Source organism: Mytilus trossulus, unplaced genomic scaffold (genome assembly GCF_036588685.1).
Source record: "Mytilus trossulus isolate FHL-02 unplaced genomic scaffold, PNRI_Mtr1.1.1.hap1 h1tg000215l__unscaffolded, whole genome shotgun sequence".
Classification (NCBI taxonomy): domain Eukaryota; kingdom Metazoa; phylum Mollusca; class Bivalvia; order Mytilida; family Mytilidae; genus Mytilus; species Mytilus trossulus.
Genome location: NW_026963312.1, coordinates 844141 through 870188, shown reverse-complemented (window position 1 = coordinate 870188; position 26048 = coordinate 844141). Strand labels below are relative to the sequence as shown.

Below are 26048 nucleotides of genomic sequence, written 5' to 3'. Positions count from 1 at the left end.
ATGTTCATTTGATGAATTAATCATTAAGGCAAATAATTCATATTTTATCAAGGTTTTCAACAGCAGTGGCCCCACGAACTCCACCTATATTTCATATGATTTGTTATATTATCCCATACATGAATATATATGGTTTAGGGGAACTTGACCGTTACCAAGTTTAGGTAATTTTTGTCTCTTGTGGATAGTTGTCTCATTGGCAATCATACCACATCTTTTTTTTTATATAAGAAACTTCCAGCTATTTTAACTGACCTATCAAAATTGAGAAGAAAACAAGAAGTACTGTTACGAAATCTCCCAAACAAAGCTCCCATAACTCGCCATTCATATGGTCCCATGTTCATTTGATTTGATTTTTTGTCCAATACAAGAATATATATGGCTTACGGGTTGGGATCTCCACCATTTACAAGTATTCAAACAAGAGGGGGAGGGGATGACCCCCAGGGACTTTACCTATATTTCATTTGATTTGTTTTATTGTCCCCTACAAGAATATAGATGGATTAGGGGTGGGGATGTTGACCGTTTGCAAGTTTTCAAACAAAAGGGGGTGGGGTGATCCCCTCAGGACTTCCCTTTTATATCATTTCATTTGTTTTATTATCCCCTACAAGAATATATATGGTTTAGGGGTGGAGATCTGGACCGTTTACAAGATAAAAACATATTCTCAAATTGAACAGAGTGGGGGCAACCCCCAGGAACTTCCCTTTAATTTCATTTGATTAGCCAAATTGTCCTATCAAGAATATATATGGTTTTGGGGTAGGGATGTTGACCGCTTAAAAGTTTTCAGACAAGAGGGGGTGGGGCGACCTCCTAGGGACTTCCCTTTTATTTCATTTCATTCGTTTTATTGTCCCCCACAAGAATATATATGGTTTAAGGGTGGGGATCTAGACCGTTTACAAGATTTCAAACAAGAGGGGAGACCCCCTCAGGACTTCCCTTTTATTTCATTTTCATTTGTTTTATTTTTGTTTTATTGTCCCCTACAAGAATATATATGGTTTAGGGGTGGGGATCGCTTACAAGATAAAAGTACATTCTCAAATTAAACGGGGTGGGGGTGACCCCCAGGAACTTCCATTTCATTTCATTTAATTAGTTTTATTGTCCCATCATTATTAGCCAAATTGTCCCATACAAGAATATATATGGTTTAGGGGTAGGGATGTTGACCGTTTACAAGTTTTCAGGCAAGAGGGGGTGGGGCTACCCCCTAGGGACTTCCCTTTTATTTCATTTCATTTGTTTTATTGTCCCCCACAAGAATATTTATGGTTTAGGGGTGGGGATGTTGACCGTTTACAAGTTTCCAAACAAGAGGGGGTGATGTGACCCCCCACAGACTTCCCTTTTATTTCATTTCATTTGTTTTAATGTCCCCTACAAGAATATATATGGTTTAGGGGTGGGGATCTGGACCGTTTACAAGATAATAGCATGTTTCCAAATTGAAGGGGTGGGGATGACCGAAAGGGACTCCCCCTATATTTTATGTGATTTGTTTTATTGTCCTATAATCATTTCTGAAGACTACATGTATCTATCACTTACAGTTTTCAAGTTATATTCATTAAAAAAAATTAGAAAATAAAATCCCATAGGGTTCTTAGTAAACCCCACCCTTCTTTCTGCCCCCCAAAATACCCCTTAACAGACCCCAATGCACAAACAAAAGATTGATGGCTCACCTTGACATATTAGCATGATTAGTCTAACATTCTATGAAAGCTTAAGTTAAACTTTGTTTGGGATACTTGAAAATACCCCCTTGAAATTGCAGTAATATGTTCAACTTGAAAAGCATTTAACATGCATTACCAACATTTATCACTGATAAAAAAAAATTATACTGTTACCAGGATCATATATATATTGTTAGATAAACTGTTCCCAGCTATAACAATGTATTGGATTTTCACATTAAAATTGGTGTACAAAATATTTTCTGCTTTTTCTTTCTTTTTCATATATGTCTTTTGGTTTTCAATTCTAGTGTTTGTATTTATTTACCATGCATAGATGTATTTTGTCACCTGTCTGGATTTTTTTAGAAGCCAAATCCGGGATTACCCTTATCCGCTTCCGGAATCGAATCCGATATTGTAATCTCGTGGCCATTTTGGTTTCAATGTTGTTTTTGACACATAGTGAGATACGATTTTACTCGGATTTACACATTACTTCTCGGCGATTTTATGTATAAAGCTAGCGGTTGAACAAATTGAACATCGCTGTCATGAATAGTAAATGATGAAAATAAGTGTGAGATCGTTTATTATGAAACTTTGGTAAAAGTGTTTGCAAAGTTGTGTTTGCAAAGTTATTTTTTATATTCTTTCAAGGTCCGTCGGGCATGTGCGTAGCTAGTTACCAAGTAGAAAGTCCGACTGCAAAAGTGGAAGGTCACAGACCTCGCTAATTTGAACTTCTGCGTCCAAATTATAAAGATACGAAAATTTCGTCTACTTTTAAATTCAAAATTGCCGCCAACAGCGTGATCAGTTGAACTTATATACGTAGTTGATTACGTATTGACGACACACAATATTCCTACGACTTTTGCAATTTGGGAAATCTTAACTACTCTTCTTTAGAGATTTTTGGCGATTAGATATTTCATACATTTGTTCTTTGACATCTTAGCCAAAAGCTCAGGGGATAATAAACAACATAAGGATTACTAATGTGCTCTACTTCCTATGTGCAACTTCAAAACTTTTGGGAAAATCGACGATCATTTAAGGTTTTTCTGGTCATATTTTTTGTAATCCAGAATGAAAAGTATAAAAAAACTGTCCAATAAGTTACAAATAATATAGTAGCCAGCTAGATGATAACAATGGCACGTATTTCAGCATTTATTGGGTAGCACACAAATCAAGGGTGCTCGCATAAGGCAGCTTAACTGCCTAAAAACCAACATAGCAACAAAAAAATATTTGGGGCAAGAATGGCCAATAAAATTATTCGAGTCGCGGCAATTTTACCGGGTCAGTAGTGGGAGGGGAAACAAACAATATTTTATTTTTGGCCTTGGGATTACAAATAGAAAGAATAACTATGGAACATAAATGAGTTAGGTAATACAATGCGGATTACCAAAATAAATGAACAGAATAAAAGAAATCTAATTACAAAAAGTTGAACTTTAAAATCATTTTAACGAGAAATGTAAACTAGAGGCTCTAAAGAGCCTGTGTCGCTCACCTTGGTCTATGTGAATATTAAACAAAGGAAGCAGATGGATTCATGACAAAATTGTGTTTTTTTTATGGTGATGTGTTTGTACATCTTACTTTACTAAACAGTCTTGCTGCTTACAATTATCTCTATCTATAATGAACTTGGCCCAGTAGTTTCAGTGGAAAATGTTAATAAAAATTTACAAATTTTATGAAATTGTTAAAAATTGACTATAAAGGACAATAACTTCTTAGGGGGTCAATTGACCATTTCGGTCATGTTGACTTATTTGTAAATCTTACTTTGCTGAACATTATTGCTGTTTACAGTTTATCTCTATCTATAATAATATTCAAGATTAAATAACCAAAAACAGCAAAATTTCCTTAAAATTACCGATTCAGGGGCAGCAACCCAACAACGGGTTGTCCGATTCATCTGAAAATTTCAGGGCAGATAGATCTTGACCTGATAAACAATTTTACCCCCGTGTCAGATTTGCTCTAACTGCTTTGGTTTTTGAGTTATAAGCCAAAAACTGCATTTTACCCCTATGTTCTATTTTTAGCCATGGCGGCCATTTTGATTTGATGGCCCGGTCACCAGACACATTTTTTAAACTAGATACTCCAAAGATGATTGTGGACAAGTTTGGATTAATTTGGCTTAGTAGTTTCAGAGGAGAAGATTTTTGTAAAAGATAACTAAGATTTACGAAAAATGGTTAAAAATTGACTATAAAGGGCAATAACTCCTAAAGGGGTCAACTGACCATTTCGGTCATATTGTCTTATTTGTAAATCTTACTTTGTTGAACATTATTGCTGTTTACAGTTTATCTCTATCTATAATAATATTCAAGATAATAACCAAAAACAGCAAAATTTCCTTATATTACCAAATCAGGGGCAGCAACCCAACAACGGGTTGTCCGATTCATCTCAAAATTTCAGGGCAGATAGATCTTGACCTGATAAACAACTTAACCCATGTCAGATTTGCTCTAAATGCTTTGGTATTTGAGTTATAAGCCAAAAACTGCATTTTACCCCTATGTTCTATTTTTAGCCATGGTGGCCATCTTGGTTGGTTTGCCGGGTCAACGGACACATTTTTTAAACTTGATACACCAATGATGATTGTGGCCAAGTTTGGATTACTTTGGCCCAGTAGTTTCAGAGGAGAAGATTATTGTAAAATTTAACGATGGACGACGGACGCAAAGTGATGGGAAAAGCTCACTTGGCCCTTCGGGTGAGCTAAAAAAGAGCGTTATTTGTATTAGACAAAGAAATTTTGTTGTTCACGAATATAGTCCCTAGTGTTGACAGTGGGTTACTTGCCATTAATTTTTATACCCCTTCCAAATTTATGTCTCCATGTTTAATGCCTCAAATTGCAAGAAGGGGGTGAAATTACACTGTAAAAAAATTTGGGTCCATAATTTTAAAGGAAAGTAGTGATTTGGTTCAGCTGAAAAAGGTTAAAAATTAGCACTTCGGAAGCTGTCAAAAGATTTCAAGACGCCCTCAACATAAAATTGTCCATATTTTGAGTTAGAGCCGATGAAGTTTTCTATAATTTTGATATAATTTGTCCCAAAAGTAGTACAACACACTGTTAAAATTTCATTGAGAAAGCGCAGGTGGGATTTTTTAAATTTTCATTTACGTTCTAAAAGAAATGCACTACAAATTAATTGTGGTCTCAGACCATATATGTCCTCAACAAAAGTTGTATTGTGTAGTCTAGACTAGTGTAAACATTTAATTCTAGTATAAAGATGGGTTGTCAGGTTGGCAGGTATTTACTCAGGTGATTGACAGATAACAAATCAAACATGATTTCTTATTTTCATTCACCTGATTATAATATGACGTATTTTATTCCATAGTTGATGTTTTTCTAAAATTGTTTTAACATTCCACAGCGGTTTTATACTTTTACTTTAATCCTCACTTATTTTTATAAACTATGTAGTTACATTGTATCACAGATCAAATGTATTCGTTCATTGCATGTAAATTTGTGTTACTATGTTTCTTGATTGAGTTTAGTCATGCCAATTGATATGTTTTAGTGTGTCTTTCTATGTTGCGATATTACACATGTATTATACTATTCTTTAAAAAACGGGAGAAGGTTTGGTACCATTGAAACGTTAAAACCCGCTGTAATTGTTTTCACCTGTCCTAAGTCAGCAATCTAATGACAGACAGACGGACAGACAGACGGACAGAGTACACACGTTAAATCCCCTTCGACTTCGTACAGGAAATTTATAAAAATGACCAAATTATTGATATTCTTGTCATAACCGAAGTGTTGACTACTGTCTGGGCTGGTGATAACCTAGGGGACGAAACATCCACCAGCAGTGTCATCAACCCAGTGGTGGAAATAGTTATCAAAGGTACCAGGATTACGATTTAGTGAGATGAATCCTGCCAAACAGACTTGTTCACCCTACCATCATCACGAAAACCAAATATAGTTGACCTATAATGTATTGCTTACAGGATCTGAGAAACGGACGAAAACAAAACTCAACATTTACCAATGAACCATGAAGATGATATCAAGGTCAGATTAAGGCTGCCAGACAGACATGTTCATCTTACAATAATTCTATACATCAAATATAGTTTACATTTTGTTTATAGTAACTTAGAAACGGACTTGTCAACAAGAGCTTTACCTTGATGACTGATATCGATGCATGACATGATTGGAGTGTTATGTCTTACTTTCTATGACTTGGGTCGCAGGTGAGACAAAAATAAATGTTTTCTAACAGCTATTATGTCAGCGTATTGTCTGTACAATGGCTACCTTTTTCCTTGGGGAAATAATTCAAGCAAAGTAGAATATTGCTTGCAATTACAAAGTATGTATGAACATGTATTATAGCATCCTATAGAAGACCATATATTTGAGGGTACTTACTATGTGGTGTATTTCATATATTGGAAAGCTGCTTACACTCCATGCACTATATAGCTCCATAGTTTGTTATTATCTATTCTATAGTGATAAATCTCATCAATACATTGCATTTAATTGCATGACGTCGTACAAAAAAAAAATTGTTATTTTGCAATTCCTAGCTAGAGTATTATTAATAATAAACTAATAAGAATACCTTCTATTCCTATTCCAGCATTCACGCCTGAAGATTTCTCTGACATGACAGTCTGAAAAATAAGGAATATGCACTGTGAATATATCTTTACTCATGTCACTAGTTGCACTATAAACATTCTAAAATATCAACCCCCCAAAATATACTTTATAAAACAAATGTTTCACATTATATAATATTTATATCGAACAATTTTTCATATTTTTCAGGAAAAAGGGTAGCCCAGAGTAATAGAGATATATAGTTTAAAGTGTAAAGGTGGTTTTTGAATTTGGAACATCCCCTTGTAGACATAATCTCGCTTCATGTTGATTTGCAAATGCATTTTGAATGCACCTTTAAATTGAAAATTGTTCCAACTGTAGAATATCCCAATTTTCCGCGGTGATCTCACACTTGATATCATTTGTCTTGATAAAATTTATCCGTTCACTTTTGGATAACCTCCATTTTAAGCATATGTAAAATCGAGTAAATCAAGTATCTAAAATTGTTCCATCATATAAAAAAAATTGTCCTTTAACATAGTATTTAGGGTATAAACCAGCTAGAGGCTCGAAGGTGTCTGGATATCCCTAATCTATCATGTTTGCCCCCAAAACTATACAATGCAATTAGGCATTTTGCCAAAACAAAATTAGATTGATTGATTGTTGGTGTTTTAAAACATCTAAATCCCAGCCTGCCCTTTGATATATGGAAGCTTAGGGTACAATTTCAGAGAGATCCATACACTTACACACAAGATATTATCCAGAAACTACAAAAATGCTTGTTTTTGGCCCCTATTTGACCCCTTATTCCTAAACTGTTAGTACCATAACCCCAAAATCAATCCCAGCCTTCCTTTTGTGGTATTGAACTTTCTGGTAAAATTTCATAGAGAACCATTCACTTAAACTAAAGTTATTGTCCGGAAACCAAATGTGTCTTTGGACGACAACCACGACATGATAGTATTATAAGAACGCATTTTTTTGGCGGTCGTATAAAAACCTGTACCATAAAGTCAGCTATAAAAGGCTATGACATGAAAAATATGAAATATTCAATTGAGAAAACTAACAGCCTTACTTAAATAAAAATGACAGACATTCGTTTCAGAGGAGATGATCTTTGAAAAATTATAAGATGGACAAAGAAAATTGGTCAAAAATCATTGTTTAAGGCTGTTACCATGATTACTGCTTTTAAAGGAGTTATCCAATTGTTTTGTTAGTATTGACATTTTTGTGGATCTTGCATGCCTGATTTTTTCAAATAACATTTTCTATCTGTCTAAAATAGTTTTCAAGATAATAGACAACAAGAATGTGTCCATAGTAAATGGATGCCTCACTGACACTATCATTTTCTATGTTTAATGGACCATGAAATTGGAGTCAAAACTCTTATTTGGCATTAAAATTAGAAAGATCATATCATAGGGAACATGTATTAAGTTGCAAGTTGATTGGACTTCAACTTCATCAAAAACTAACTTGACCAAAAAATTTAACCTGAGGCCGGAAACAAATGGACGAACAGACGGAGGGACGTACGGATGGACGTACGGACGGACGTATGTACAGACGGACAAGGATTAAACTTAATACCCCCTCCGGATCCGCTACGGCGGTGGCATAAAAAGGGTCAAATAAAGTACAAAGTTGAAAAGTATGGAGGACCCAAAATTCAAAGAGTTTTTGCCAAATACAGCTAGAACTATCTTTTCTGTGGTAGAAAATTCTTAGTATTCATCAAAACTGAAAGTTTTGTAAACAGCTAATTTGTAATTATGACCATAATTATAATACCAATAATAATTCATGTCAACACAAACATGCTTACTAATCACTTGGCTTCCGTCGTGATAAACTTATCAACTGTACAAGATCTATAAAAATGTCAATATGACAAAAAGCAATAAACAACAGGAGTTATTGACCTTTAAAAATGACAAATTTTGACTTATAATAGTGTTCATTTGTCTGTGTGTCGGTTTGTCTGTTTGTCCATCCATTCATTCCTCCGTCCGTCCGTCCGTTCGTCCACCCGTACATCCCAAATTAAGTTTCCGGCCTCAACCAAATGTTATAAAACTTATACGCAATGCTTATTACCACAAAATATATACAGATCAAGTTTGAATTTTGGTGGCATCACTTTAAGAGTTATACCCCTTTACAAATGGAATAAAATACTTCGCTGAGCGCAGCCTGATACCACCGCAGAGGTCGAACCCTGAACAATTGGTGCAAGTTTGGACACAATATTCAAGCTTGATACTGTCTGAATTTGGATTGTGATCAAATTTTTTGACATAATATAGGTTTCTGACACAAAATAAATGTGGTGAATTATCTGAAAAAGTTTAAATGGGTTAAAAAATTTGTATTAAATTTCAATTGAAGATTTCTTTCTATTGCGCAATACTGTGAAAAGGAAAATTTCTTGCTATTGTCCAATACTGTACAATTGAATATTAATTGCAGTTGCGCAATACTGTGCGATTCAATATTTCTTGCTACTGCGCAATACTGTGAAATTGAAGATTTCTTGCTATTGCGCAATATTGTGCTATTGGATATATTTCTTGCTATTGCGCAATACTGTGCAATTGAAAATTTCTTGCTATTGCGCAATACTATGCAATTGAAGATTTCTTGCTATTGCACAATACTGTGCTATTGGATATTTCTTGCTATTGCGCAATACTGTGCAATTGAAAATTTCTTGCTATTGGGCACATATATACCTTACAATCATTCCATACACCAAATATAGTTGGCCTATTGCCATTAACAGTCAACCCACAAAAATTATGAACATGTGCAATGCCACAACATTCCAGATATTTTTGCGTTAGTGTTACCCTTTATGTCGCAATCATTTTTGGTAAGAATTGAAGCACCATATTCATAATATTCAAAGTTTGTGCACACGATCAAGGCTTTTACAACCCTGCAAAAACTACTGATCAATAAATCACGTACATGTGTGATGACGTGTTGATCTCTTAGAAGGTTTGATACTATATTATAGCAAATATACATGTTTTCACTAGGTTTTTTTTTTTCGATTTAGATGTAGAAAATGATATATTGGTTACACTTGACTTGACACAAAAGACGATATTGTGTATATTTGTGGGTGTCTGTTTAGTCCTTGTTCTTTTGAGCATAATTCGGAACTGGAACCTTATAGCTTCGACATGTAAGTTGTAAACATTCAATATATTTTAAACAAGAAAAGAACAAATACACATTATCTTGAACAAAAATCCATATATTGCAGTCCTGATCGTATCCAACGTGCACAACGAGGACGTGTTTCCAAAAAATGTCGAAAAGCATTAAATTCTAGCAAACAGAGCATTATTAATAAGCTGATAATCCGTCGAATTTAAAATCATTGGTATTTGTTGGTATAGTATCCAAGAAAAAAACTTAACCATGAAAACTTAATATTGACCAATCAAAGATGAACATGAGGTCAAGGTCAGGTGATACCTACAAGACAGACATATACAACTTACAATCATTTGATACACCAAATATAGTTGACCTATTGATTATAGTTCAAGAGAAATAGACCAAAACACTTAACACTGAGCAATGAACCGTGAAAATGAGGTCAAGGTCAAATTAACCAGAACTAACCTACACATTTGTGATCAGACGTCACCAATCTTATTGTAGAGATTTGACCAGGAACCCCACATGCAATTCCTAGGGTCTATCTGCTACCTAGTTACTCCATATATACATATAAAGACTACTCAGAAGATTATTTCTTGGAACAAACCACAACAATATGTTATTTAGAAATGCATATTTACATGTAGTGCTGTTATAAGTGGTTTCTAATTTATGAACATTTTTGTTTTGCAAAGTTATCAAATTGTTAAAATATTGTAGAAAAAAGTGAATGTATATTCTATTCTTTTTAGTTTCAGCAAATTAAGTGCTATATTTATGATAAAATCTATATACACTAGAACACACCCCCGAAATCGTGGGCATATACAGCTTGTAAACTGTTGTAGGATGATTTTTTTGTAAAAGATATTATGTATGGAGAATTTCATAAAAGGTATCAAAAGCCCTCTCCCTTTTTCCAAAGTCCGATATTTGTTTCCTTTCTGTTAAATTAAATTATTTTCATGTTTCTGGCCTCAGACCACAATTATTCTTCTCCTTTGCTAAAATGCAACTTTTGGTAAAAGTCAAATTAAGTTAAAAATTTGCACCGCTTCAACTGAACAAGAAATAACTGCTTATATATAGACCATTATTAGTCTAATAAAATATGCTTCTAGGACAATCCATCAGTGGTTTTTCTTTTGAGAGCCTTATTAACATGCCAATGGTAGAATATGAATCTTGTATAAATAACTAAGACCGGCTGAGGCTTATTTGAGGGGTGGTCGGAGGGGTCCTGATCCCAAAATCCCAGGCATAAAAAAATGAAATCCTGAGATGCAGACTTTAAAGAAATTCATATCCCGAAATCATAAAATATGTTCCTCGATCCCGTAAGGATCAATACCCAAATTCTGAGCTTAAAACACCCGATCCCGACGTCCCGAAAAAGGTCCTGCCTCCCTCTAATCTCTACCCTACTTTCATTTTTGCCATATCACCACTTTCACCAATATATATTTTTATGCCCCATTTATGAGCATTATGTTTTCAAGTCTAGTCGGTGCATCCGTGCGTTCGTTCGTTCGTCCGTCCGTCTGTCCCGCCTCAGATTAAAGTTTGTGGTCGAGGTAGTTATAAATGAAGTTGAAGTCCAATCAACTTCAGTAGTAAATATAGTGCCGATGTGGCACCCGTGTACTATGGACACATTCTTGTTTCCACATGTTTTACTTATTTTAATATATATATGCAACTGGTCTGATCCCTTAAATAGTAAACATTTCAAAGAAATCAGTAGACAGAATACAGAGATGCTCTATTTATCAATTGAAAGTAGTATAATCATATAATCGTAGTTTACATGTAGATAAACACGAAAAATAATTGTCCACTACTTTAAAGGAGGTGGTTCTTGCGACCTAAACACCATGATATGTGATATGGAGAACGCTCTGATTAGCTTATTTATTTTTCAGTTTTGTTATCTATCATACTATTGGTTGTAATGGTGCATGTTTCAAACCGGAAGTCTTTCCTATGACTAAAAAAAGGTCAAATAAACCTGCCATGTACATCGTAATTTACTTCCATACACCAAATATAGTTGACCTATTGCATATAAATTAGAAAAAAAGAACAACACAAAAAATCAAATTACACCACTGAACCATGAAAATGAGGTGAAGGTCAGATGACACCTGTCAGTTGGACATGTACACCTTACAATCATTTCATACACCAATTATAGTATGTAGACTTTTTGATTATTGTATCTGATATATAGACTTGACCATGAAGACTTAGCTTTGTTCACTGAACAATGAAATAAGATTGACGTCAAATGAAAACTGTCTGACAGACATGGGGACCTTACAAGGTACATGTATGCACATACTAAATAAAGTTATCCTATTTATTTAAAATGAATAACAAAAGGTTTATCCAAGACATGAAATATTTTATTTTTTCATATTGAAAATAAAGGCAATTTTTAGAATTTTTCATCAATTTAATCAGAATGTAATACTGTAAAAAAATCAGGATTAAAAGATGTTTTGAAAAGTAATTGATTAAATCAAATTACTTGTAATTTTTGGTTGATTAATGATTACAATGATAACTTAAACAAGAATGTATCCATAGTACACGGATGCCCCTCTCGCATAATCATTTTCTATGTTCAGTGAACCGTGAAATTGGGGTCAAAAGTCTAATTTAGCAAATAAATTAGAAAGATCATATCATAGGGAACATGTGTACTAAGTTTGAAGTTGATTGCACTTCAACTTCATCAAAAACTACCTTGACCAAAAACTTTAACCTGAAACTTGCACTATCCTTTTCTAAGTTCAGTGGACCGTTAAATTAGGGTCAAAAGTCTAATTTGGCAATTAAATTAGGAAGATCATATCATAGGGAACATGTGTACTAAGTTTGAAGTTGATTGGACTTAAACTTCATCAAAAACTACCTTGACCAAAAACTTAAACCTGAAATTTGCACTATCATTTTCTATGTTCATCGGACCGTGAAATTGGGGTCAAAAGTCTAACTTGGCAATTAAATTAGAAAGATCATATCATAGGGAACATGTTTACTAAGTTTGAAGTTGATTGGACTTCAACTTAATCAAAAACTACATCGACCAAAAACTTTAACCTGACATGGGACAGACGGACGGACGAACAGACAGACGGACGGACGGACGCACAGACCAGAAAACATAATGCCCCTACTACTATCGTAGACAGGGCATAAAAATTGAAATGAATTATAGCTGACTAATGATTACAATTACAATTACCCCAAACCTGATCTGAGATGAGACTAGTTAATCATGAAAAGGAGGTTATAAACAGACTGTCGGTGTAAGAATCTCAAATAGAGTTTTGCAAAGCTTGTTTTCGCCTTAAACACTCTTGAATGAAATAAAAGACATCTACTAATTGTGTTTATTATTGAAGAAATCACAAACCAATAATTTCCTGAATTCAAAAAGTGCCTTAGCTTTGTGAAAGGCCGGTAAAGCGTTGAATTTAGCGTCTCAAATATATGATTTTGTCCAATCAAAATCGTAATAACAAATAAATTGCATTAGAATTTGAAATTTTTAATTCAAGACATAAAGAATGTCCCCTGTAGTATCCTGGTTTTGTACCTGATTTATTCTAAGTGTAAGCATTTGTAATTTAAAAGTATGTGTACCTGTAAGTATTCCATCACTTCTTTATGCGGGCTGAATACTCCTGCTGCTGCCAGATCGTATGGAGTCTTACCCTGAAATACAAATCTTTATATTGCCTTTATCTGATTATTACAAAGAAGACTTTTGTTACACATATACAATAAACAAGACCAGTAGCAGCTTAGTGGTGTCTTATTTTGTTTTTACAGGTGCTAACCATATTATTTTAATTATAAAATATAACTTTTTCTGTAGCCTTTAAGAAGGCTTTTAACTTTTTTGTAAAGCATATGAAATAATCTCAATCTGTAAGCATTTAGTCTTTGTATTTTTTTTACGCGTTTTTAAAAAAAAATCTGTTAATGCATCCTTATGTCTAGATGGGGGTTGTAGGATTTGGGGGTCTTTTTAACTTTTTATTTTTATATTTTAGCACCCCATTTTTCTTTATTCTTTATATTTTTGCACTCCATTATTTTCTATTCGTCATCTTTTTGCCCAATTCTCTCTATTCTCGAAGTTTTTTTCTATCATACATGATTTTCTATTCTGTATACCCCATATCCTCCTATTACTATATATTGTTATTTTACAGATTTCATAGTTTTTAGTGTTATCACTGACACCGTATTATACTATAACTAAGGAAATACATAAATTATGGCAAAGATGAAAGTTTTTTCTGCAACTATTCCAACTAGATAGCTTATATACAAAAATATGAAGAAATTTTCAGTCTAAAGGAGAATGGGGGGTCTTCCTCTACCTTGGATTTTGAAAAAAAAACAGACAACAAACAGTCTAAATCTTTAGTGAAATGTGCAAATTTCGAAAGTTGTATGTAATTTATGTGTAAGACTTTTCATGTTGATATAGAAAATTGTGTGTTTTATCATAATACGGCTATATTTTACAAAAAAAAACAGATTAGTGTTGTTTTAATAATTTATTTAAAACTTTGCCATATAAAGGGAGATAACTCAGAGAAAGTAACTTTTACAATAGAATGATTTTTTAATTATTAATATACAATGAACTTATTTTAATGTATTGCTTAAGACTATTTTGATACTATCTAATAACGTTGTTATCATTGTCACAACAACGGATTGGTGTATTTGTCTTTTGACAGTTTGTTTGTTTACATTGGGTTTAATGACAACAAATGCAATATTCAGGATATTGCCAGGTCTAATTTTGAATCAATACAAATTATTATTTTTGATATCAAAAACTATTTTATCCATTTACTTATAAGTTATTACCATTGCTTCTTTTCCCTAACACTGAGATATTCATATAATTTGGCTAACAAATTATGGAATACTAAAATTATCCCCTTTTAGTATATCTAATCACCCATAATGTGTTAGTTGTCTATAAGAAAATCATTTTATTTTTGAAGATTTTGAAAACAAATACTGGATTTCTTTTATATGATCATATTTGTTCATGTGTTTTATAGTAAAAACTAAGCCATGCAAGTCTGTAAAACACTTTCATAATTTTGGTTCAATTTAAAGGATCTAACTTTAACCTTGAGAAAAAAGTCCATTTGACCAAAAATATCTTAAACATCATTTTAGTGATGCATTATTTACTAGTTGAATACTGAGCATATACTGTAAAATATTACCTGATGTGTTTTGACCAAGGGACTGATGCCTCCTTGTTCTACAAGATATCTTGTGGTCTGTAGCTGTCCCTCCTCAGCAGCCAGATGTAAAGCTGTTCTTCCATATCTCTATAATAATACCAAATAACAAGTAAATATTATGGACAATATTTTCTCAATATCAATAATATACAACATATCCTACAACTGACATAAAACTTGTCTGATAAACTGGATAATGTTGTGTAATAAATAAAAACAAAATGTATATCACATGAATCAGTGGTCAAAACTGAATAAAATGACCAGTCACACTTGTATTTGTTTTGTACATAAACAACATGTTTTTTTGTGGAATGTTAGCACTTCCATCAGAAATGTCATGTTAACAAAAACATTTTTTTTTCAAGAAATGTATAAAATATTTATATCAATTGATTCAGTGAAATGCACAGAGATAAATGAGATCTCACTTTATATAATTCTGGCGAGTATTTGTTGATATAATAATAAAATCTGTCTGATAATTATGGTTCAGAATAATGATCAATTTAAAAAAAAAAACTTTTTCAAAGAAATATGAAAAATAGTTACATTTCCTGATTTAGTATGAGGAGACAAGAAAAATGAGACCCCACTTTATGTAATTATTACAAACAATAGTTGTCCATTAAACCTGTCTTATTAACAACTTTATGTTGGTTAAAAGTAATGTGATCAGATTTAGTAGATAACATACATCTGTGATATCTGTTTCACATCTGTTCTCCAGGAGAAGTCGACACACTTCCACATGTCCTTCCCTGGCAGCCCACATTAATGCTGTCCATCCTAACTCCTGGAATAATACAACTGACATCAAAACTTGTCTGATAAACTGGACAATGTTGTGTAATAAATATAAACAGAAATGACCAGACACATTAATTAAAACTGTCTGATTAACAACAGGATTCAGTGTAGATTCAGTTTAATCATAAATTTTAAGAAAATAATTTTTTTAAAGAAAAATGAAAAAAAGTTATATTTTCTGATTTAGAACAATACTATGAGTAAAATGAGACCCCACTTTATTTAATTATTACAAATATTTGTTGATTAAACCTGTCTAATTAACAACATGATTTTGTGTTGATTAAAAGTAATGTGATCAGATTTAGTAGATAACATACATCTGTGATATCTGTTTTACATCTGTTCTCCAGGAGAAGTCGACACACTTCCACATGTCCTTCCCTGGCAGCCCACATTAATGCTGTCCATCCTAACTCCTGGAATAATACAACTGACATCAAAACTTGTCTGATAAACTGGACAATGTTGTGTAATAAATATAAAGAAAACTAAACAGTCACATCAATTAAAACTGTCTGATTAACAACTGGATTTAGTGTATATTCAGTAAAATCATTAATTTTATAAAAGTAAATTTTTCAAAGAAAAATGAAAAAAGTTGTATTTTCTGATTAAGAACAATACTATGAGTAAAATGAGACCCCACTTTATATGATTATTACAAATATTAGTTGTCCATTAAACCTGTCTAATTAACAACATGATTTTGTGTTGATTCAGTATAATCATTAATTTAAAAAAAAATCAAAGAAAAGTGAAAAAGAGTAGTATTTACTGATTGAGAACAATTATATGAGTAAAATGAAATTACATTTTGTATAAATCTAATGACTATTTGTCCTTTTTACAAGATATTTCTACATTAGATCTTTATACATATCACTATCTGACCAAAGTTGTTAATGTTTCTACATTAGATCTTTATACATATCACTACCTGACCAAAGTTGTTAACACAACATCAAGTGAAACCTTAGTGTAAAATATTGTTTCATGTCAAGAAGCAAAATAAGAACTTCACCATCCATAACTCAAACAAAAAGAGAAATATTTTAAAATCAAACCATGCATGCATTTTTTCCATTAAAACTGTCTAATTTAATTCAGAATTTTGATTTAATGTTGATTCAGTATAATGACTAAGTATCAGTTAACATACAGACCAATGGTAATTGAACAGTGCAGGTTTTATTATTGTGTGTTTTATAATTAATACCAATGGTCTAGATAGGCCAAGGGGGAATCATAAAAAAACACACATGGTTTAACCCCTCCACATTTTGTGTGTGTACCAAATCAGACAACCTGGACCATGTGTTGTTTGTTGTTATATTTGTTTGTCTATTTACTGAGCAGGTCAGGTCTTGGTCATGTGTTGTGTGTTGTTATATTTGTTTGTCTATATACTATGAGTAGTCAGGTCCAGACCATGAGTTGTTAGTTGTTGTATTTGTTTGTCTATTTACTCTGAGTAGTCAGGTCCAGACCATGAAATGTTAGTTGTTGTATTTGTTTGTCTATTTACTCTGAGTAGTCAGGTCCAGATCATGTGTTGTGTGTTGTTGTATTTGTTTGTCTATTTACTCTGAGTAGTCAGGTGCAGATCATGTGTTGTCTGTTGTTATATTTGTTTGTCTATTTACTCTGAGAAGTCAGGTCCAGACCATGTGTTGTCTGTTGTTATATTTGTTTGTCTATTTACTCTGAGCAGTCAGGTCCAGACCATGTGTTGTTAGTTGTTTGTCTATTTACTCTGAGAAGTCAGGTCCCGACTATGTTGTCAGGTCGAGATAGTGTTATTAGTTGTTGTATTTGTTTGTCTATTTACTCTGAGTAGTCAGGTCCAGACTATGTGTTGTTAGTTGTTGTATTTGTATGTCTATTTACTCTAAGTAGTCAGGTCCAGACCATGTGTTGTGTGTTGTTGTATTTGTTTGTCTATTTACTCTGAGTAGTCAGGTCAAGACCATGTGTTGTTAGTTGTTTGTCTATTTACTCTGAGAAGTCAGGTCCAGACCATGTGTTGTTTGTTGTTATATTTGTTTGTCTATTTACTCTGAGTAGTCAGGTCCAGATCATGTGTTGTTTGTTGTTATATTTGTTTGTCTATTTACTCTGAGTAGTCAGGTCCAGACCATGTGTTGTTTGTTGTTATATTTGTTTGTCTATTTACTCTGAGTAGTCAGGTCCAGACCATGTGTTGTTTGTTGTTATATTTGTTTGTCTATTTACTCTGAGTAGTCAGGTCCAGACAATGTGTTGTTTGTTGTTATATTTGTTTGTCTATTTACTCTGAGTAGTCAGGTCAGGTCCAGATCATGTGTTGTGTTGTTGTATTTGTTTGTCTATTTACTCTGAGAAGTCAGGTCCAGAACATGTGTTGTTTGTTGTTATATTTGTTTGTCTATTTACTCTGAGTAGTCAGGTCCAGACCATGTGTTGTTAGTTGTTTGTCTATTTACTCTGAGAAGTCAGGTCCAGACCATGTGTTGTTAGTTGTTTGTCTATTTACTCTGAGAAGTCAGGTCCAGATCATGTGTTGTTTGTTAATATATTTGTTTGTCTATTTACTCTGAGTAGTCAGGTCAAGACCATGTGTTGTTAGTTGTTTGTCTATTTACTCTGAGAAGTCATGTCCAGACCATGTGTTGTTAGTTGTTGTATTTGTTTGTCTATTTACTCTGAGTAGTCAGGTCCAGACAATGTGTTGTTTGTTGTTATATTTGTTTGTCTTTTTACTCTGAGTAGTCAAGTCCAGACCATGTGTTGTTAGTTGCTTGTCTATTTACTCTGAGAAGTCAGGTCCAGATCATGTGTTGTTTGTTGTTATATTTGTTTGTCTATTTACTCTGAGTAGTCAGGTCCAGATCATGTGTTGTTTGTTGTTATATTTGTTTGTCTATTTACTCTGAGTAGTCAGGTCCAGACCATGTGTTGTTAGTTGTTTGTCTATTTACTCTGAGAAGTCAGGTCCAGATCATGTGTTGTGTTGTTGTATTTGTTTGTCTATTTACTCTGAGAAGTCAGGTCCAGATCATGTGTTGTTTGTTGTTATATTTGTTTGTCTATTTACTCTGAGTAGTCAGGTCCAGACCATGTGTTGTTAGTTGTTTGTCTATTTACTCTGAGAAGTCAGGTCCAGACCATGTGTTGTTAGTTGTTTGTCTATTTACTCTGAGAAGTCAGGTCCAGATCCATGTGTTGTTTGTTGTTATATTTGTTTGTCTATTTACTCTGAGTAGTCAGGTCAAGACCATGTGTTGTTAGTTGTTTGTCTATTTACTCTGAGAAGTCAGGTCCAGACCATGTGTTGTTAGTTGTTGTATTTGTTTGTCTATTTACTCTGAGTAGTCAGGTCCAGACAATGTGTTGTTTGTTGTTATATTTGTTTGTCTTTTTACTCTGAGTAGTCAAGTCCAGACCATGTGTTGTTAGTTGTTTGTCTATTTACTCTGAGAAGTCAGGTCCAGACCATGTGTTGTTTGTTGTTATATTTGTTTGTCTATTTACTCTGAGTAGTCAGGTCCAGATCATGTGTTGTTTGTTGTTATATTTGTTTGTCTATTTACTCTGAGTAGTCAGGTCCAGATCATGTGTTGTGTTGTTGTATTTGTTTGTCTATTTACTCTGAGTAGCTAGGTCAAGACCATGTGTTGTTAGTTGTTGTATTTGTATGTCTATTTACTCTGAGTAGTCAGGTCCAGACCATGTGTTGAGTGTTGTTATATTTGTTTGTCCATTTACTCTGAGAAGTCAGGTCCAGATCATGTGTTGTTTGTTGTTATTTTTGTTTGTCTATTTACTCTGAGAAGTCAGGTCCAGACCATTTGTTGTTTGTTGTTATATTTGTTTGTCTATTTACTCTGAGTAGTCAGGTCCAGACCATGTGTTGTCTATTGTTATATTTGTATGTCTATTTACTCTGAGTAGTCAGGTCCAGACCATGTGTTTTGTGTTGTGATATGTGTATGTCTATTTACTTGGGAGAAGACAGGTCCAGACCATGTGTTGTTAGTTGTTGTATTTGTATGTCTATTTACTCTGAGTAGTCAGGTCCAGGCCATGTGTTGTTAGTTGTTGTATTTGTTTGTCTAGTATTTACTCTGAGTAGTCAGGTCAGGTTCAGACCATGTGTTGTGTATTGTTATATTTGTTTGTCTATTTACTCTGAGTAGTCAAGTCCAGACCTTGTGTTGTGTGTTGTGATATTTGTTTGACTATTTACTCTGAGTAGTAAGATCAGGTCCAGACCGTGTGTTGTGTGTTGTTAAATTTGTTTGTCTATTTACTCTGAGTAGTCCGGTCAGGTCCAGACCGTGTGTTGTGTGTTGTTATATTTGTTTGTCTATTTACTCTGAGTAGTCAGGTCCAGACCATGTGTTGAGTGTTGTTATATTTGTTTGTCTATTTACTCTGAGTAGTCAGGTCAGGTTCAGACAATGTGTTGTGTGTTGTTGTATTTGTTTGTCTATTTACTATGAGTAGTCAGGTCCAAACCATGTGTTGTTAGTTGTTGTATTCGTTTGTTTATTTACTCTTGGTAGTCAGGTCCAGACCATGTGTTGTTAGTTGTATTTGTTTGTCTATTTACTCTGATTAGTCAGGTCCAAACCATGTGTTGTTAGTTGTTGTATTTGTTTGTCTATTTACTCTGAGTAGTCAGGTCCAGACCATGTGTTGTTAGTTGTATTTGTTTGTCTATTTACTCTGATTAGTCAGGTCCAGACCATGTGTTGTTTGTTGTTATATTTGTTGGTCTATTTACTCTGAGTAGTCAGGTCAGGTTCAGACAATGTGTTGTTTGCTGATGTATTTGTTTGTCTATTTACTATGAGTAGTCAGGTCCAAACCATGTGTTGTTAGTTGTTGTATTTGTTTGTCTATTTACTCTGAGTAGTCAGGTCCAGACCATGTGTTGTTTGTTGTTATATTTGTTTGTCTATTTACTCTGAGTAGTCAGGTCCAGACCATGTGTTGTTTGTTGTTATATTTGTTTGTCTATTTACTCTGAGTAGTCAGGTCCAGATCATGTGTTGTTAGTTGTTGTATTTGTTTGTCTATTTACTCTGAGTAGTCAGGTCCAGACCATGTGTTGTTAGTTGTATTTGTTTGTCTATTTACTCTGATTAGTCAGGTCCAGACCATGTGTTGTTTGTTGTTATATTTGTTTGTCTATTTACTCTGATTAGTCAGGTCAGGTTCAGACAATGTGTTGTTTGTTGATGTATTTGTTTGTCTATTTACTCTGAGTAGCTAGGTCAAGACCATGTGTTGTTAGTTGTTGTATTTGTATGTCTATTTACTCTGAGTAGTCAGGTCCAGACCATGTGTTGAGTGTTGTAATATTTGTGTGTCTATTTACTCTGAGAAGTCAGGTCCAGACCATATGTTGTTTGTTGATGTATTTGTTTGTCTATTTACTCTGAGTAGTCAGGTTCAGACCATGTGTTGTGTGTTGTTATATTCGTTTGTCTAATTACTCTATGTAGTCAGGTCCAGACCATGTGTTGTGTGTTGTTATATTTGTCTATTTACTCTCAGTAGTCAGGTCCAGACCATGTGTTGTGTGTTGTTATATTAGTATGTCTATTTACTCTCAGTAGTCAGGTCCAGACCATGTGTTGTGTGTTGTTATATTTGTTTGTCTATTTACTCTGAGAAGTCAGGTCCAGACCATGTGTTGTTAGTTGTTTGTCTATTTACTCTGAAAAGTCAGGTCCCGACTATGTGTTGTGGTATTTGTTTGTCTATTTACTATGAGTAGTCAGGTCGAGATAGTGTTATTAGTTGTTGTATTTGTTTGTCTATTTACTCTGAGTAGTCAGGTCCAGACCATGTGTTGTTAGTTGTTGTATTTGTATGTCTATTTACTCTAAGTAGTCAGGTCCAGACCATGTGTTGTGTGTTGTTGTATTTGTTTGTCTATTTACTCTGAGTAGTCAGGTCAAGACCATGTGTTGTTAGTTGTTTGTCTATTTACTCTGAGAAGTCAGGTCCATACCATGTGTTGTTAGTTGTTGTATTTGTTTGTCTATTTACTCTGAGTAGTCAGGTCCAGACAATGTGTTGTTTGTTGTTATATTTGTTTGTCTTTTTACTCTGAGTAGTCAAGTCCAGACCATGTGTTGTTAGTTGTTTGTCTATTTACTCTGAGAAGTCAGGTCCAGAACATGTGTTGTTTGTTGTTATATTTGTTTGTCTATTTACTCTGAGTAGTCAGGTCCAGATCATGTGTTGTTTGTTGTTATATTTGTTTGTCTATTTACTCTGAGTAGTCAGGTCCAGACCATGTGTTGTTTGTTGTTATATTTGTTTGTCTATTTACTCTGAGTAGTCAGGTCCAGACCATGTGTTGTTTGTTGTTATATTTGTTTGTCTATTTACTCGGAGTAGTCAGGTCCAGATCATGTGTTGTTTGTTGTTATATTTGTTTGTCTATTTACTCTGAGTAGTCAGGTCCAGACAATGTGTTGTTTGTTGTTATATTTGTTTGTCTTTTTACTCTGAGTAGTCAAGTCCAGACCATGTGTTGTTAGTTGTTTGTCTATTTACTCTGAGAAGTCAGGTCCAGACCATGTGTTGTTTGTTGTTATATTTGTTTGTCTATTTACTCTGAGTAGTCAGGTCCAGATCATGTGTTGTGTTGTTGTATTTGTTTGTCTATTTACTCTGAGTAGCTAGGTCAAGACCATGTGTTGTTAGTTGTTGTATTTGTATGTCTATTTACTCTGAGTAGTCAGGTCCAGACCATGTGTTGAGTGTTGTAATATTTATGTGTCTATTTACTCTGAGAAGTCAGGTCCAGACCATGTGTTGTTTGTTGTTATATTTGTTTGTCCATTTACTCTGAGAAGTCAGGTCCAGATCATGTGTTTTTTGTTGTTATTTTTGTTTGTCTATTTACTCTGAGAAGTCAGGTCCAGATCATTTGTTGTTTGTTGTTATATTTGTTTGTCTATTTACTCTGAGTAGTCAGGTCCAGACCATGTGTTGTCTATTGTTATATTTGTATGTCTATTTACTCTGAGTAGTCAGGTCCAGACCATGTGTTGTGTGTTGTTGTATTTGTATGTCTATTTACTCTGAGTAGTCAGGTCCAGACCATGTGTTTTGTGTTGTTATATGTGTATGTCTATTTACTTGGGAGAAGACAGGTCCAGACCATGTGTTGTTAGTTGCTGTATTTGTATGTCTATTTACTCTGAGTAGTCAGGTCCAGGCCATGTGTTGTTAGTTGTTGTATTTGTTTGTCTAGTATTTACTCTGAGTAGTCAGGTCAGGTTCAGACCATGTGTTGTGTGTTGTTATATTTGTTTGTCTATTTACTCTGAGAAGTCAGGTCCAGACCATGTGTTGTGTGTTGTTATATTTGTTTGACTATTTACTCTGAGTAGTAAGATCAGGTCCAGACCGTGTGTTGTGTGTTGTTATATTTGTTTGTCTATTTACTCTGAGTAGTCCGGTCAGGTCCAGACCGTGTGTTGTTATATTTGTTTGTCTATTTACTCTGAGTAGTCAGGTCCAGACCATGTGTTGTTTTTGTTATATTTGTTTGTCTATTTACTCTGAATAGTCAGGTCCAGACCATGTGTTGTTTGTTGTTATATTTGTTTGTCTATTTACTCTGAGTAGTCAGGTCAGGTTCAGACAATGTGTTGTGTGTTGTTGTATTTGTTTGTCTATTTACTATGAGTAGTCAGGTCCAAACCATGTGTTGTTAGTTGTTGTATTCGTTTGTTTATTTACTCTGGGTAGTCAGGTCCAGACCATGTGTTGTTAGTTGTATTTGTTTGTCTATTTACTCTGATTAGTCAGGTCCAAACCATGTGTTGTTTGTTGTTATATTTGTTTGTCTATTTACTCTGAGTAGTCAGGTCAGGTTCAGACAATGTGTTGTTTGTTGATGTATTTGTTTGTCTATTTACTATGAGTAGTCAGGTCCAAACCATGTGTTGTTAGTTGTTGTATTTGTTTGTCTATTTACTCTGAGTAGTCAGGTCCAGACCATGTGTTGTTAGTTGTATTTGTTTGTCTATTTACTCTGAGTAGTCAGGTCCAGATAATATGTTGTTTGTTGATGTATTTGTTTGTCTATTTACTCTGAGTAGTCAGGTTCAGACCATGTGTTGTGTGTTGTTATATTCGTTTGTCTAATTACTCTATGTAGTCAGGTCCAGACCATGTGTTGTGTGTTGTTATATTTGTCTATTTACTCTCAGTAGTCAGGTCCAGACCATGTGTTGTGTGTTGTTATATTAGTATGTCTATTTACTCTCAGTAGTCAGGTCCAGACCATGTGTTGTGTGTTACTCTAAGTAGTCAGGTGCAGACCATATGTTAGTATTAGTGTGTCAGTGTTATGCTTTAAAGGGGCATTAGCTACGAGGTATATAAAAATCTAAAGTTTGATTTTTTTTCTGTTCAATCAATAATGAAAGTGAAATAGTGAAATAATTCTCTTTTTGCAGCCAAAAAGGTTCAATTTTGTCAAATTACGCTAAGAAACATTGATAATTAGTAATTCACTTGCAAGTGAATGAGTCGACCTCTTTAAATCTGTATCCATGTGAACTTCAATTTAACCCCTCGCTAGAGATTGACAACGCATGCATTGTACGTGTACTGGTCATTTAAAGAAAAAGAATGTCAACAATGAAAGTGAAACAACGGTAAATCATTTGATTACTAATGCAATGCACATAAAATCATTCTTATACGGTTAAAAACAACGAGAAACATCTATTTTTAATCTATAAAATAAAATCAAACAGACCTATAACAATCCAATTGCATGTGTTGGTTTAATCTATTCATATCTTTATTTATGTTTACATCGCTTATATGGTCATCTGAGGTCAAATCGATAGGTAATTAGATGGCGTCTGGACGAAACGGACCTATATATTAGCTATCCCATGCTCTGTAAACTGTTTATTTCAGACTTTTGATAGTTTGGATAAATGTTTTACATCGTTATAAATCAAATATGAGAATTTGAGTCAAATCGGTGACCATGAATTTGACAACTAGTGCCCCTTTAAATGGCTAAACATCAGTTTTGTATCTTGAAATGTCTCATGTTTTGTGTCATGATATGTCTCATGTTTTGTGTTGAACATCAGTTTTGTGTAATGATATGTCTCATATTCTGTGTTGAACATCAGTGTTGTGTCATGATATGTCTCATGTTGTGTGTTGAACATCAGTTGTGTGTCATGAAATGTCTCATGTTCTGTGTTGAACATCAGTGGTGTGTCATGAAATGTCTCATGTTGTGTGTTGAACATCAGTGTTGTGTCATGATGTGTCTCATGTTGTGTGTTGAATATCAGTTGTGTGTCATGAAATGTCTCATGTTCTGTGTTGAACATCAGTGTTGTGACATGATATGTCTCATGTTGTGTGTTGAACATCAGTTGTGTGTCATGAAATGTCTCATGTTCTGTGTTGAACATCAGTGGTGTGTCATGAAATGTCTCATGTTGTGTGTTGAACATCAGTGTTGTGACATGATATGTCTCATGTTGTGTGTTGAATATCAGTTGTGTGTCATGAAATGTCTCATGTTCTGTGTTGAACATCAGTGTTGTGACATGATATGTCTCATGTTGTGTGTTGAACATCAGTTGTGTGTCATGAAATGTCTCATGTTCTGTGTTGAACATCAGTGTTGTGACATGATATGTCTCATGTTGTGTGTTGAACATCAGTGTTGTGACATGATATGTCTCATGTTGTGTGTTGAACATCAGTGGTGTGTCATGAAATGTCTCATGTTGTGTGTTGAACATCAGTGTTGTGTCATGATATGTCTCATGTTGTGTGTTGAATATCAGTTGTGTGTCATGAAATGTCTCATGTTCTGTGTTGAACATCAGTGTTGTGTCATGATGTGTCTCATATTCTGTGTTGAACATCAGTTGTGTGTCATGAAATGTCTCATGTTCTGTGTTGAACATCAGTGTTGTGTCATGATATGTCTCATGTTGTGTGTTGAACATCAGTGTTTCGTCATGATGTTTTTTCTAGTTCTGTGTTGAGCATCAATGTTGTGTCATGATGTGTCTCATGTTCTGTGTTGAGCATCAGTGTTGTGTCATGATGTGTTTCATGTTCTATATTGAACATCAGTGTTGTGTCACGATGTGTATCGTGTCATGTGATGAACACCAATGTCATTATGTGGCTCTTGTTCTGTGTTGAACACCAGTGGTGTGTCATGTATCTCATGATATGTCTCATGTTTTGTGATGAATATCAGTGTTGTGTCATGGTGTATCCCATGTCCTTTGTTGAACATCAGTGTTGAACATCAATGTTGTGTCATGATGTCATATTATGTGTCTAACACCAGTGGTGTGTCAAGACGTGGCTCATGTATTGTGTTGAACATCAGTGTTGTGTCATGATGTGACTCACATATTGTGT

The 26048-nt window shown here is 34.1% G+C and overlaps 1 protein-coding gene across 1 annotated transcript in view; it reads right to left on the bottom strand.

Annotated features, from left to right (window-relative positions):
* LOC134701108 (death-associated protein kinase 1-like) overlaps nt 1-26048 on the bottom strand; it is a 246414-nt gene that overhangs the window by 35426 nt on the left and 184940 nt on the right. The window contains exon 8 of the mRNA XM_063562243.1: nt 6341-6392. Within this exon, the coding sequence (XP_063418313.1) occupies nt 6341-6392 (52 nt within the window). The remainder of the gene's footprint in view (nt 1-6340; nt 6393-26048) is intronic.